At 34.7% G+C, this 14,312-nt stretch overlaps 1 protein-coding gene across 1 annotated transcript; it reads right to left on the bottom strand.

The window, feature by feature from the left end:
- Nucleotides 1-2,913: 2,913 nt before the first annotated feature.
- On the bottom strand, nucleotides 2,914-4,858 carry LOC133862051 (cytochrome P450 89A2-like). The gene has a single exon (XM_062297900.1). The coding sequence runs from the start codon at nucleotides 4,785-4,787 to the stop codon at nucleotides 3,228-3,230; it is 1,560 nt and encodes a 519-aa protein (XP_062153884.1). The 5' UTR covers nucleotides 4,788-4,858; the 3' UTR covers nucleotides 2,914-3,227.
- Between the last annotated feature and the right edge of the window lie 9,454 nt (nucleotides 4,859-14,312).

The following is a 14,312-nucleotide window of genomic DNA, read 5'->3' as shown; positions in this document are numbered from 1 at the left end:
TATTGTGTGTATACCATTTAATGTACTATTTTCTCTTTTCGAACATGTTTGGTATAGTTCTTTTGCCAACGAGGGAATTAGGTGGACCATCAGGGGAAGATGATGAATGGGTACACTGGGCATATTAGAGTATATCTATACACCTGCAATGCCTTCCACACAGAGAGAGAGAGAGAGAGAGAGAGAGAGAGACCCTTCAGCTTCTGGGATGCGAATCTCGTGGTTTCGTGTGTGATGTGTTTCAGAAGAAAAAGGAAGAAAGCAGCGATATGCAAGCTCCCCACTGCTGCGGTTTTGATTTGAGGGCAGAATAGGAACAAAACTTACATCAAAACTGCAGGGAAACATTAAAAGAAGCGCACCACGTGATGGAAGAAATTTGAACTAAAATGCTGACCAGGAACAGTGAAGGTGGGACCCGGCCGCACGATGCTGTTCTGCATTGGCGTTGAACAAACAAGGCCTTAAAGCTCATCGAACACAAAAAAACGTAAATCATTTTTAATTTTACCCAAAATACCTATTTAACTTAAAAAAAAAAAAAAAGGTAAATGTATAATAAATCTTTGAGTTGACGTTCAATTTAAAAATAGTCCCTCACTTTTTAATTTTAAACATTTACTCTTTTAACTTTTTTGCATTTTTGAATTGAGTCATTTCGTCCATTTTCCATTCAATTTTATTAACTCCGTTTGGCCAAGTCACCGTTTGGCCATGTCAGCATCGACAACTAAGTCTAAAAAAGACGCTGTTTCAATATTTCCTTATTTTTTAAATAATTTTATTTAAAAATAATTAAAAAAATTGAAATAAAGGAAAAAAAGAAAAAGAAAAAAAGAAGGGGGGTGGCCGGCAACCCCATTTCGGCCAAGAGGGTTTCTTGGCTGGTCTAGGGTGGCCGAACCATCCTATGGAGTTGGTTTGTTCACCCCATGGCAAAAAAAAAAAAAAATTGGCCCTTGGAGGTGGCCGAACCACCCCCAAGCTACCCCTTCTTTTTTGTTTTCATTTTTTCATTTTTCATTTTTTATGATTTCTATTTTTTATTTTTAAATAAAATTATTAAAAAAATAAGGAAATATTAAAATGACGCCATTTTTAGGCTTAGTTATCGATGCTGACGTGGCCAAACGGAGTTAACAAAATTGGATGGAAAATGGACGGAATGACCCAATTCAAAATGCAAAAAAGTTAAAGAGTAAATGTTTAAAATTAAAAAGTAAGGGACTATTTTCAAATCGCGTGTCGACTCAAGAAATTATTATATATTTACCCTTTAAGAAATTATTGTATCATCAATACTTGTGGTTGGTCGAATATATAAATTGCTCCGATCCCTTCGATATCAAAGTGAATTCAGAGGTTCATATGATTGATTTAATTTACAAATCCCTCATTGAAGTCAAATTTTGTTAAAAAAATTGACAGATTTCGTTAGGTGCCACATCAGTGCCAATAACATAATGACAAGTGGCATTCTTAATAAAAAAAATAAAAAATATTAAAAACTAAAGAATTATTTTTTTAAAAATGGGTGATGGCTAGTTGGGCGTAAGATATTTTTTGATAAAAAAATATTTTAGATCGCAACAAAAGGAGCGTAAGATTTACATGACTTTTTTGAACTATAATTAACAGAAAAAGGAAAAAAAAATTATAATTTATTAATTTACAATTTATCATGTAAAATACAATAATCCTAACCTATTTTATTAAGGCTTTATAATTTTTCTAAAGTTTATCCGGCCCCATTCAGTATAAAAAATTTATAATTTATCATGCAAAATACAATAATCCTAACCTATTTTATTAAGGCTTTATAATTTTTCTAAAGTTTATCCGGCCCCATTCAGTATAAAAAATTTATAATTTATCATGCAAAATACAATAATCCTAACCTATTTTATTGAGGTTTTATAATATTTCTAAAGTTTATTCGGCCCCCATGCATTCAGTAATAAAATATACATATAAAGAAATCTATGTCAGGTCAATTATATAATTTTTTACATGATCGATGGCAATAAGAAAGATGACAGTAAGTAAGAAAGAAAATATATATCATTGTAATGGATCTAAAATTTGAGAGCTTCATGACTCATAACTGAGTTATTGTGTGATTGTCTGACATTAAAACTTTAATTTATAACATTTAAAGATTTGATTCGGCCCCATTCAGCCGATTTTCCTATACCATTTTTAATATTTCAACAATGCAGTGGCAGAGCCACGTGGAGATAAATGGGAATGACATAAGAAGTTTGGATACAATATTCAGGTTTAATACATTTTGAATATTGCTTGTTTTTACACCCAATTTCCCTTCTGATTTTTTTTAGAAAAACCGAACTCCCAAGGCGTGGGACCCACCTATGCGTTAATGATTTGACGCACGGAGAAAATGAATTGCATTTGCAAAAAAAAAAAGGTACAAGTTATCAATGATATGGCCGAAAATAATAATAATTTAAATTAAATAATAATTATTCATATCTATTTATATTAAATAATAATTATTTCAATCATTATTATACACTAATTTTCATAATTCCAATCATTCTACACAAATTTTCATACCGTTAATCATATGTTATTATGATTTTCTGTGAAAAAATAATCTCATACAATTCTCACCGAAACATAATTTCAAATATAATTTAAATTCTACTCAATATCGAAACATATTTTTTTCTTCAAAATTTACACACTAAATAATAATTAAATTCTGATTTCAAAATAACAAACACCTAACCTTCATGTTGTTCAAAACAGTACGACTCTTGGAATGTTGTTATGGATTTTTTTTTTGGTCAATGGATAATAGAGTAGTCATCACTCCTCAGAAACTGCGTATATAACCACTAATAGAGTATGGAAAATTTGTAGAAACCGACTACAAAAAATATCTCTATGGAAAATTCAACATTGGCAATTTTATAGAAAACAATTCTAGATATCTCATGATCAAGTGACTCATCCTACAGTTTACGCGTGAGCATAATATTGGTGAGTCAATTGATATCCTTTAATTAGGGCCAAACCATGCACCCTCCATTCGGTATCAATTATTGACGAAGATGTAATTAATACAATCCAATGAAAGATTGGTAAATTAAATCAAACAATGTGCGTACGTACGTAGCATGTCATTGTCATATGTGAAACTACGACGAATCGATAAGGTGGTCGTCTTTATTTATAATGCACTGAAAACTACGTACTATGATCTACTTGACTCTTCTCTGAATGACCTGGGCACGCACTGGATTCTTCATAACAACCAAGAACTCCTCCTTCTCCGAGAGATCAACATCATCCACTGCCTTCCACTCGAAATTCCATACCAAATTTGCAACAAAGTACTCAAGAATTAGCGACCCATATTTGTAACCGGGACACATCCTCCTTCCAGCACCGAATGGCAACATCTTAAACGACGTCACATCACCCACTTCTTCTCCACCGGTACCATTATCATTACTAGTACTAGTCATCATCCTTTCAGGCCTAAACTCCATTGGATTCTCCCACACTGTTGGATCCCGCCCTATTATTGCAGTCCCGATGAGCACCGTTGTATTTTTTGGGATATTGTACCCACTTATTTCCATATCTTCTGTGTTTGTGTGTGGAACCAAGGAGGTATTTGGAGGGTGAATTCTGAGACATTCTAGGATCACCGCTTTCAAATATGGAATCCTTTGCAAATCCTCCTCCTTAACCTCTTCCGCTCCTTGTTTCACAACTTGACTGATTTCAGCAAAAAGCTTGGCTTGAACACGTGGATACTTTACTAAATATGCCATGACCCACTGGAACATCGTTGCAGTTGTATCAGCGCCTGCGTTGATAAACTCCGAGCTCAAACTCAGTACATCGGCCTCCTCAAGCTTTCCGGCCCCCTCGGAAATTTCCAGATCCAGTAAGGTATCTGTGTATGTTACCAAGTCGACTACTTCTTTGCCGACCTTCTTCTCTTGCTTCAACTTTTGTCGGGCTCTAATATGAGGCATAAGGATGTCGTATTGACGCCTTAAGAATTCTGTGTACTTTTGCCAACGCTTTCTATACACAAGCTTCCCTAATCTCGGCCAGTTAGCGAACACGCTGAACTTCGCGTAACTGACAAGAAATGTATATTGTATGTGTTCGACTTCTCGAATTGCATCCTCGCCGATGTCTCCGTAAGTCATGAGAATGAACAAGGAAAACGCGGCTTGGTGGAGATGCTCAAAGAGACGTACGGCGCCGGCCTTGCCCTCTTGCTTGGAAGATTGCTGCTTGAAGCTATTAATCATTGTTTCCATGGATCGCTTGCGGGCGAAAGAGTAAGATTTCAACCCAGCAGGGTGGAGAGCTGCAGACACGAGGTTACGACGAAGGACACGCCAAGTAAGGCCATAGGGGGATCCCCCAATATCTTTGTGCTTGTTACTGAGAACATAGCTGACAGGGACGACTGGTGGACGATTTGCAAAGATGGCACTGTTTTTAACAAGGGCTTTGTGGGCGATGGGGTAGGAGGTGATGAAAACAAGGGGTTTAGAGCCGACGAGTAGGGTGAGAACAGGGCCATACTTTTGGGAGAGGTTAGAGAGGAGGGATCGAAGCTCAATGGTTGATTTGGGAAGTAAATGAAGGTGTCCTATGATGGGAAGAGGCGGGGGTCCTGGTGGGAAGAGGTGGCCTTTTGATTCATTCTTTTTGGAGGAGAAGAGAAGACTGAAGAGGAGTTTTATGAAAAAACATGCAGAGAGAGATACGAGAATGATCAACCAGGCCTCCATCGATCTCCAAGTAATATTGTGGGGTGGTGAGTAGTACTGGTGGATGAATGAATGTGTTAGCTTGAAGATGGATGCTGCCTAGCTAGCTCATTTATATGCAAGAAACCAACAACCATGGCCAACTCTTTAAGACCATGACCATGACCATGACCATGATGGGCGCAAGTAAACAAATATGGGTGAATTAAGAATTTCTGAGCCGCCTCGATCTGCCGCCCGCGCTCTCTTTGGAATTGCTGTTCTCTTTCTTTCTGTGTCTTTGACCACTATATATCCTCCACTTGAGTGTGTCCGGTCTTGCTTACTATACTTTTCTCCGCCTCCTGTCCAAGCTAGTCAGTGTAATATCTAGCTAGCTGATCTTATGCCTGCCTGCGCGCGTCTCAGTGATAAAACAAAATATTTGCTTATTTATATATATATAAAGAAAACAACAACAACAATAATGTCCGGCCATGCTGCGTTTTGAGAATTGCATGATGCGCATGCTTGGTACTTCTGGAGTCATGGTTCTGGAGACATGCATGCGAGAAAGTCATAATACAAATTATTTACTACACCTTTTCTAGATGAAGACGAAATTTAAAGACTAAATAAATTTCCAAAGAAATTGCCTGCATTTGGCATCGAGCGAGTGAATTATTAAGAGTTCGTCTGGATTTGTGATTTAAAAATAAAGATTTTTAAAATATGCGAATTGAAAACATACATAGTTAAGTATTTTGCTAAATTGCAGTTTGACCTTTAAAATTGCAATTTAACATTTAAAATTGTACGCTTTAAAAAAAAACAGATTTTATGTATTTTTGTTTACGAAATCACAATTAAACTTTATAAGTGATTATCAGGAGTTCTTATTGCAATTCGATAAATTTTTTTGGAGTGATAATGTAAATGTGATTAGCTATTTCCTAATGTCGTTATTGTTAAATCATTATTTATCTAAAAAATTTAAACAAATGAAAAATAATTAATTTAATTATTTTACCGTACTTGTATATTTGAATTTGCATCATCATCATATATATATATATATATATATATATAATATTACAGTCTACCATCGGTGTTGATATTACAGTCTACAATCGGTGTTGGATAGCGGGTCTATAAAGGCGTTCTTCATGCTGGCCTACAATCGAAATTGACTGTAGACTGTAATAGTATATTTACACTATTACAGTCTACAATTGGTGTTCAGTAGCGGGTCTATATAGGTGTTCTTCACAGGGCGGCTCAATGGATTTTGAGGCCTAAGGTAAAAAATTTAGGTGGAACCTTTTTTATATTTAAATATTTAATTTTTTCCGAATGACTTGTAAAATTTATTTTTGTTAGACGACATTTAATTTCAATAGATGTCATATTTTATGTTGAGTTACATATAATTATTTTTATCTATAATTTAATTTACTTCATTCTAAAAATTATTCTAATGGACAACTTAGTCTAACTTTTAAGTTCATGTAAAATTATGAGTTTAGTAATTGTTTTAGGGTAACAATTAATGTTACATTCCATTTTTCTTTATTTTCCTCCTTAATATCTTGAAATTCAATTTTTTGTATTTATTTTTTAAGTAATTGATGTCTTAATTAAAGAGCACTGACTAACTTTTTTGTCATAATATTATTTTTTACCATAATTGGAGCCTTAATTAAAGATGATTGACTAACATTTTTGCCATAGTATTATTTTTTACTATAATTGGGGCCTTAATTAAGGAGCATTGACTACCTTTCTTATCATAATTGAGGCTTTAATTTTTTTTATAAAAAGAAATTCAATTATATTATTACTATTTGGGGCCTTAGGCGATTGCCTAATTTGCCTATACATATGAGCCGGCCCCGTGAGATTTTTGCCATAGTATTATTTTTTTACCATAATTGGGGCCTTAATTAAGGAGCATTGACTAACTTTCTTATCATAATTGACGCTTTAATTTTTTTTATAAAAGGAAATTCAATTATATTATTACTATTTGGGGCCTTATTTAATTGGGGGCATTAAGCAATTGCCTAATTTGCCTATACATATGAGCCGGCCCTACTTCTTCATATATTATCTGTTTATAGAAGATGCTTTTCAAAACACGACCCTTGAAATGTTATCTGTTTGCAGAAACTTCCTTCATCTCTTCTGCATATATAAAACAACGTACTACAAAATATGGGCTTGTTTGTTAAGCTCTTGTACATTACAGGATAGTGCTGGTTACTATTCACATATTTTTTATTTTATTTTTATATTTTTTAATAATAATCAACATTAAAATATTCTCACTTTTTTTATTTTTTATGTCACATTAATAATTTTTTATTATTATTCAAATAAAAAAATTCACTACAATACAAAACTTTTTCATTTTTTTATACAAATTCTTTTTATTTTATAGCACATCATCACTTTTTATTAATTCCAAAACTAACAACCCACTACTGTGTTTTGTTCTGTTCTTTGCCAAACAAGCCCAATATCTCCACGGAAAATTCAACATTCCCACTTTTCTAGCTAGAAAACAACTCTATATATATATATATCTTGTATTCCCTTCAAATTAACATTTAGTTTAATTTGTAATGTCTAGGGTTGTAAATAAATAAGTTTGATCGACAACCCGTTTATTATAAACTCGACTCAATGAGCTAATCGTGAACACAAAATTAAGCTTGATTATTAAATTAGCAATACTCGTATAAACTCGACTCGACTTTACTCAACTCGTATAATTTCATTTTTTTTATAGTATTATTTTAATTTCGTAATTATAATATCTTTGGTAAAGAGGAAATGTTATTCTGATATAATAAGCATAGCATGAGTTATTGTTATTTTGAGTCACGATATAAATATATATGTGTGTTTGTGTGTACATGCATGGGTGTATTTATGTATATATATTATAAATATGTGTGCGCGCGTGTATATAATGAATTTATATACATACTATAAAACATGAATTCGGATTCTTTCCAGTTCAAATGAATTGGAGAGAAGTCAATTCCTTGTATTTGAGGAGCATTTTCGTCCAAAAAAATTAAAATAACAAAAATGCCTCTCAAATATAAAGAACTAGCTCCTGTCAAGTTCAAATAAGCTGGAGAGGATCCGGTTCCATAAAACGTATAGACTCGAGATTGAAATATTTAAAATTCAAGTTAATTTGTTTAATTAACTCAAATTATAAAATCGATTTTAACAATAAATAGTATGAATTTACGAGAAAAAAAAAATAATGATATTTATTTTATATAAGGAATAAATAAGATAACTGAGTGGCTCGTGAACAAGCTCGAATTCGCTCAAAAAATAAATGAGCCAAGCTAGCTTGAGTGACTTATATATAGTTTGATGATAAGCTTGAGCTTAGTTTGTGTTTGAAATAAAATTAAATGAATAGTGCTTAAACATTCAATACTCGCACGGCTCGATTACAGCCCTAGCAATGTCATTCCGAACTAGTGATTGCATTAATGTCCTCCCAAAACTACAAAAAATTTGCAATGTACCCTGGCCCTTTTGTCTTGCAAAAATACAAAAATGACCTTAACATTTTTTTAATAAGACAAAAATACTTCTATAAATTCGAAAATAAGAAAAATAAAAAAAATTTAAAACTAAAAACTATATATATATTTAAAAAAAAAAGGTAAAAGAGGCCGTCGGGTGGTTCAGCAGCCGTTTGACCCATTATTCGATAAACTAAAAAGAAAAATTTCAGATATATACTCAAAAACTAATCTATAAAACTAGCTAATACAGCATAATTCAAGTCCAATGTAATAACAAAGATAATAAAATCACCATATATAAAGTACTCATGCATATATACTGCAGCTTAATCCAAGTCTCCAACTTTTGAACTCGATCTAGCTACTCTATCTTGCGCTGTGTCTTCTGCTTTAACATGGGTTCTATCTCATGCTCCGCTCTGTGTATTGCATGTCTGGCGACCCTCTTTTTCAACTATTTTTGTGACTTCCAAGCTTAAGTTAGCTTCAAGCTTCCATGCACCTTTTGAGAAAAAAATTTAGAGTATTAGGGGAATATCATAGATATTGTAGGCCACCATTTTGTATAATATATAGTATTATCGGTTAGAATAAATATTACAATATACAACTGTCCTATTATTAGAATAACGTGACAATAAATATCAGCATTTGTATCAATAAGATCTTGTAAAAAAAAAAAAATTAATGACTGATTTTCTAAAAAACCACCGTCCACAATAGTTAATATATTTATCTTATTATATTTTCTACAATACTTGGACAATTTATGCATAAATATTGCTTGCAATAAATCCTATACATTCGCTACGGCCTCCTTATTAGCACCTATTTTTTAATGGACGTAATTTTTTTCTAAATTGTTTTCGAGGAATTTCTTCTAAACTCAGTGTGTTCCTTGAGCATAGGACTATAGGAGAGAGTCTTAGCTTTAGGGTTTTATTTTATTTTTTTTTAAAAAAATCTGATTTTAAAATAAATGGGTCACTCCGAGATAAAGCATAGTTGACCCGGAATAGACCCATTTATCAAGTCGATTTGGTAGTAATTTGAACTCAAACCGATTAATTTCATATCGGATTTACTAGTCGGGTCAACAATTCTTTGCCCTAATATGGTCACCATATGGTTGTTCGGTCATATTTAGGGCCAGCTGAATCACTCTCATGGGGGTGGCCAAACCTCCCCTGACCAAGGTTTTAGCCAACCCCATTTGTCAAAGGGGTGGCTCTTCCACTTTTCTTTTTTAATTTTTTTTTAATTAAGAATATTCTTGTTATTGGTGATACATTGCAAATTTTTGATAGCTTGGAACTTTGGAGGGAGATTGACGCGTTCTTTAGTTAGAGAGGGACTTGCAAATTGAATGGTAGTTTGAGAGGTGTATTTTTGTGTAATTTTTCCAAAATAAAATTAGATAGAAAAGAAAATAATATTCACTAACTTTATGATATCTCTTTCTCCGGATTGCTACTCGGCCTACTCCTATCAAACTACTACTCTGCTCTCTGCAATTCAGGTGCGATAACATATGCAAACTAAATCATACCTCTAGGTAGCCCCTTTTCCTTTTATCCTGTGTGTATGTGCCTCTAACATCTGTTTGGTGGCTGAGAAACTTTGGGAAAGAAAAGAAAACAAGAAATTGGAATATTTACTAATCACATGTCAATATTTTCAAACTATATATTTTTTTTTTTACTGTTTCTATTTTATTTATAGAAAAAACGAATAAAGTAAATTTTGAATGCGTATATGATGTGGGAGAAGCAAACATCGTACGCTTAATTGCGTTTGGGAACAATATGAGAATGAAGGACTTAAGGAAATGTAACCTAAACACAAACAGAACGATAAATTCTTTGCAAAGGAAATGTGGGGTTCAAATCTTACATTTAATCAAAATATACTGCCATAGATGAAAGCTTGATGGGAATGTAGTCCTTTTGGATAAGGCTCTGTACTTTGGTATGATGTGCTTGATGGTGTCCCTGTTGGGGTGAAGTCAAGCAGAAGGGTTGTAGACAAGGATTGAAGGGAAAAAATCAAATGCATGGTGCTTGAGATATTAAAGGCTATGTCATTTACAGTCTTGTGGTCTTCTTGATCGGAAGGACACAGGAAAAACACTGGGGGGTCGGAATTGTGATAGTAGAATGTGAAAATTTGTATTACTGTATAGTGCTCCAGTGTTACATAGTGTTACTAACCTTGCTGCGATACCATTTGTAATGACCTATTAAAAGTGTTAGCCACATCTGCGCTATCATTTCAAAATGACTAATCAAGTTATAATTGGAACTTGCTAGAATCACTTATAAAGCCTGGTCTCACATAATAAGGAACTATTGTAGGACTTAGCACCTATGACCACTTTAATTCACCCACACAATGTGGACAATTCATATTTTCGATGATGGACTAACTTTTTGGAGTGTCACAATACCAGAGTTGGTTTGGTGAATCAGGGAATGTAATGGTGACGAAGGTATTGGTGAGAAATTCATTTGTGCATTTCTGTCTGTTTCGGATATGTTGCTTAAGGATACTTTGATATGTGGTTCCTGTTGTCAGTATCTGTCCCCTGCTCATGCAAGACTTTTCCTTACAGTTGCTTCTCTCAATGTTTGGTAGAATGAGCCTTAACTGTCTATAATATTTTACCCTCCTAGCCTGCCAGAAGTTACAGTTGCACAGTTTTGGTGAAATTCTTCCATACAAATGGGGATTATTGGTTGATGTTCACCTAAATTTCTGCCTTGCTAAACAGGGAACTAATATTTTACATTCATTGGTTTAAAAAGTGTTAATGCTATTATGCATTACATGGTATAGATTCATTGTCTTTCAACTATATATGCTTCAAATTAACTGTATATTGGATGGTTGAATGACAAATTGGTTTCTGCTATGGTTGTAGGATCCAACAACAAGACATTCTCGTGGATTTGGCTAGGTCATGTTTAGCTATTCAGAAGATTCCGAGGTGTTGAGCTTTCTACATGAGTAAATTTAATCAAGGTGGACTTCGTGAGTTACTGGACCTTTCTTTCTAATTAAATTATCTGATATCATGCTGTGGCTCAACATACCCTTAATGGAAGGACACTTGAGGTTAAAGTTGCAGCCTCGAAGGCAAGCACTTTTTCTCCTAGCTTAAGTGAATTCTTTTCTTTTTGTGGATTACCCTCTTGATGGTAACTACTGTTGTGTGCTCCGAATCTTTGGTTTTACAGCTTTCTATTCCCATTGTCTTGCGATTTAAATTTGTAAAGGAAAAAAGGACAGCAATAGACTGGCTGTATATTTGGATAATTGGGCATGTCCTATCTACAGATGATGGATATGTTATCTCTCTTGTCTCCTCAGTCAGAAAAATGAGATCAATAGTATTCATCCAAAAAAAAATAAAATAGTATTTATATAAGTTTTTGCCCTGTTGAATCCAAATAAATATTGCATATTTCTTTGAATTCTTCCAAAATAGAGGTCGGCAACTAGACATATAGACAGAATACTTTGTAATTTGGCTGTTGATTCTAACAGGTTGTTGTATTTTTTTGAAATATGTTTGTTCCTTTCCACCACTAATTCCATGAGATGGCAGTAAGAATTTATGGGTTCGGCTAGCTGCTAAATGAGGAAGGAGACTTTTCATAGGACGTATTACAATTGAAGCTACTGTTGTTGATGTGCGGTTGCTTTCAGTCAGTTTGTCCTTGGCTTGGATGTGTATCTTCTCAAGGTAAAGGAGATATCTATGCTTACGCTTGTGTAGTAGATTTGTATACAGTTAAATTGAGAATGATGTGGATGGTTAGCAGATGAACATATTACTGTATCTTGTTTCTTGATAACTGTTCTCTAATTACTTAGACAAAGGGCATGCAGCATGTAAATAGATATGTTCTACACATTCGATCTGGGCTTGTTCAAGGTTTTAACTGGGGCTTGCTTGCAGAGTGATGATACCCCAAGACGTCAATATTAATTGTCCAAAACTTCAGGGAAATCAGATGCCGAAATATGTAACTGCAAGATGAAAAATGAACACATTGATGAAAACTTTAGAGGTTGCACCAATTGATAGACATGTGAGATTTTCTGCCAGATTCATCCAGCGAAGCAAATTGAAAATTAGAAACCGTAGTGAGGCTTTGTTTAGTACTATTGATTACATTCACGTTGCTATTTGCAAAACTTGGAAACGTACTGTTTTTATACTTTAATTGCATATGCTGCATATTACTGTTCTATGTTAGCATTTATCACATGCTTTTTGGGTTTTGCCCATGTGTTTTTGGCTTAATTAACCTAATATCATGATTCATTTTGCTTCAGGATGAAAGAAAAACTTCTCATAACATTTGCTTATGAACTTTCTGCCAAGTATGCTTCTCAGAAAGTACATATATAGGCTACTTGGGCAGAAGGTGTGTCACTACATATGATCGTGATATATGATTAGATTCTTATTGTCAAACACAATCTGGAACTTTAAGGTTGTACTCTAATACTGCTGGTGATTTCAGCAATGACTGCCACAATTTTCTTCTCCACCGTTACTCACTACAAAAAAAAAGGCATTTATAGACGGTTTTATTCTAAACGGTTTTAAAAACCGTCTAGAAAAAAAAATTTGCAGACGGTTTTTTTGAAACCGTCTGCAAAAAAAATTTTATGGACGGTTTGATTAAACCGTCCATAAAATTCCAGACGGTTTGAACTAAACCGTCTGGAAATTAAAATTTCCAGACGGTTTTGGATGAAACCGTCTAGAAATTTATAGACGGTTTCATCCAAACCGTTTATAAATATTATTTTTAGAGATAACATTTCAATTCCAGACGGTTTCAAATGAAACCGTCTGGAAATTTTTTTCCTCACCCATGTCATCGATCCGCATGTAACTCCCAAACTTCACCACATCCGTTTGATTTTGTTACCAGCCAAAATCACAACCATCCATTTCATTTGACAACCAAAACAAAATTGTACATAGATATTATAAACCCAGCTGCCCCGAAACTTCACAACCGGCCATCATCGATGCTCACCGGCCATCATCGATGCTCACGGATCTGCAGTAACATTTCAGGGTGAGAGTGAGATCGACCTGATTGGGAGTTGAGGGAGAGATCGACGGTGACGGCTCTGTCCCTCGATTCGGATCCACCGGCTACACGGCCCGCGGTCCACGCCGCAGTTCCCTAGCCCACTCTTCCCGGTCGTCCGCCGCAGTTCCCTAGCCCACTCTTCCCGGCCGTCCGCCGCATCTCCACCCTCCCCAACTCCCACCCCTCCAAGGTCGTTCGACCTCTGCGTCTTCTTCATCGACGGCGACGGCCCCTCCTGGCCCTACCCCAACAACGCCAACGACTGGATCTACCCTCCCTTCCTCGGCGCGTATCCCACCAGATCGGCAGATCGAGCGGTCCCGCTCAAACCCTAGCAAGCTCGAGGCGTCGGCCGGATTTGTTGTTTTGATTCGTTGTTTTGAGTCTTTTGACGCCTTGTTTACTTTTTTATTACATAATTAATTAATTAATTATATTAATATAAAGAAAACGGGAACTGAAAGCAGAAAAGAAAAAAAAAAAAAAAAAAAAAAAAAAAAAAAAAGGAGCAAATCTGGACGGTTTTGTGAAACCGTCTAGAATTCCGGACGGTTTTGTCCAAACCGTCCAGAAATTGATTTACCGACGCTATATCCTAGACGGTTTTAAACCGTCCATAAAAAACCGTCTGGAATCAATTCCAGACGGTTTTTTTGCATTTCTGGACGGTTTTAAACCGTCCAGAATTTGCTTTTTTTTTTGTAGTGACTTAATGATTTAAGGACTATATGATACAATTCAAGTCTTGAATCTTGTTTACAGCCTAGTAAAACTACATCCAACATTATTTATGAAATTGCCAATCTTTTGATGCTTTTAATTACTTGTATAGAGAATATACTCCTTTTTTGTTTGCTCTTTATAGCTGTTCGAGGTCAAAAGCTTGAGAATTT

The sequence above is a fragment of the Alnus glutinosa genome, chromosome 2 (genome assembly GCF_958979055.1).
Source record: "Alnus glutinosa chromosome 2, dhAlnGlut1.1, whole genome shotgun sequence".
NCBI lineage: Eukaryota > Viridiplantae > Streptophyta > Magnoliopsida > Fagales > Betulaceae > Alnus > Alnus glutinosa.
This window is presented reverse-complemented; position numbering and strand designations above follow the sequence as displayed.

Excerpts from the sequence above, each read along its gene's own strand:
- LOC133862051 (XM_062297900.1), bottom strand. The coding sequence starts at position 4,787 with ATGGAGGCCTGGTTGATCATTCTCGTATCTCTCTCTGCATGTTTTTTC.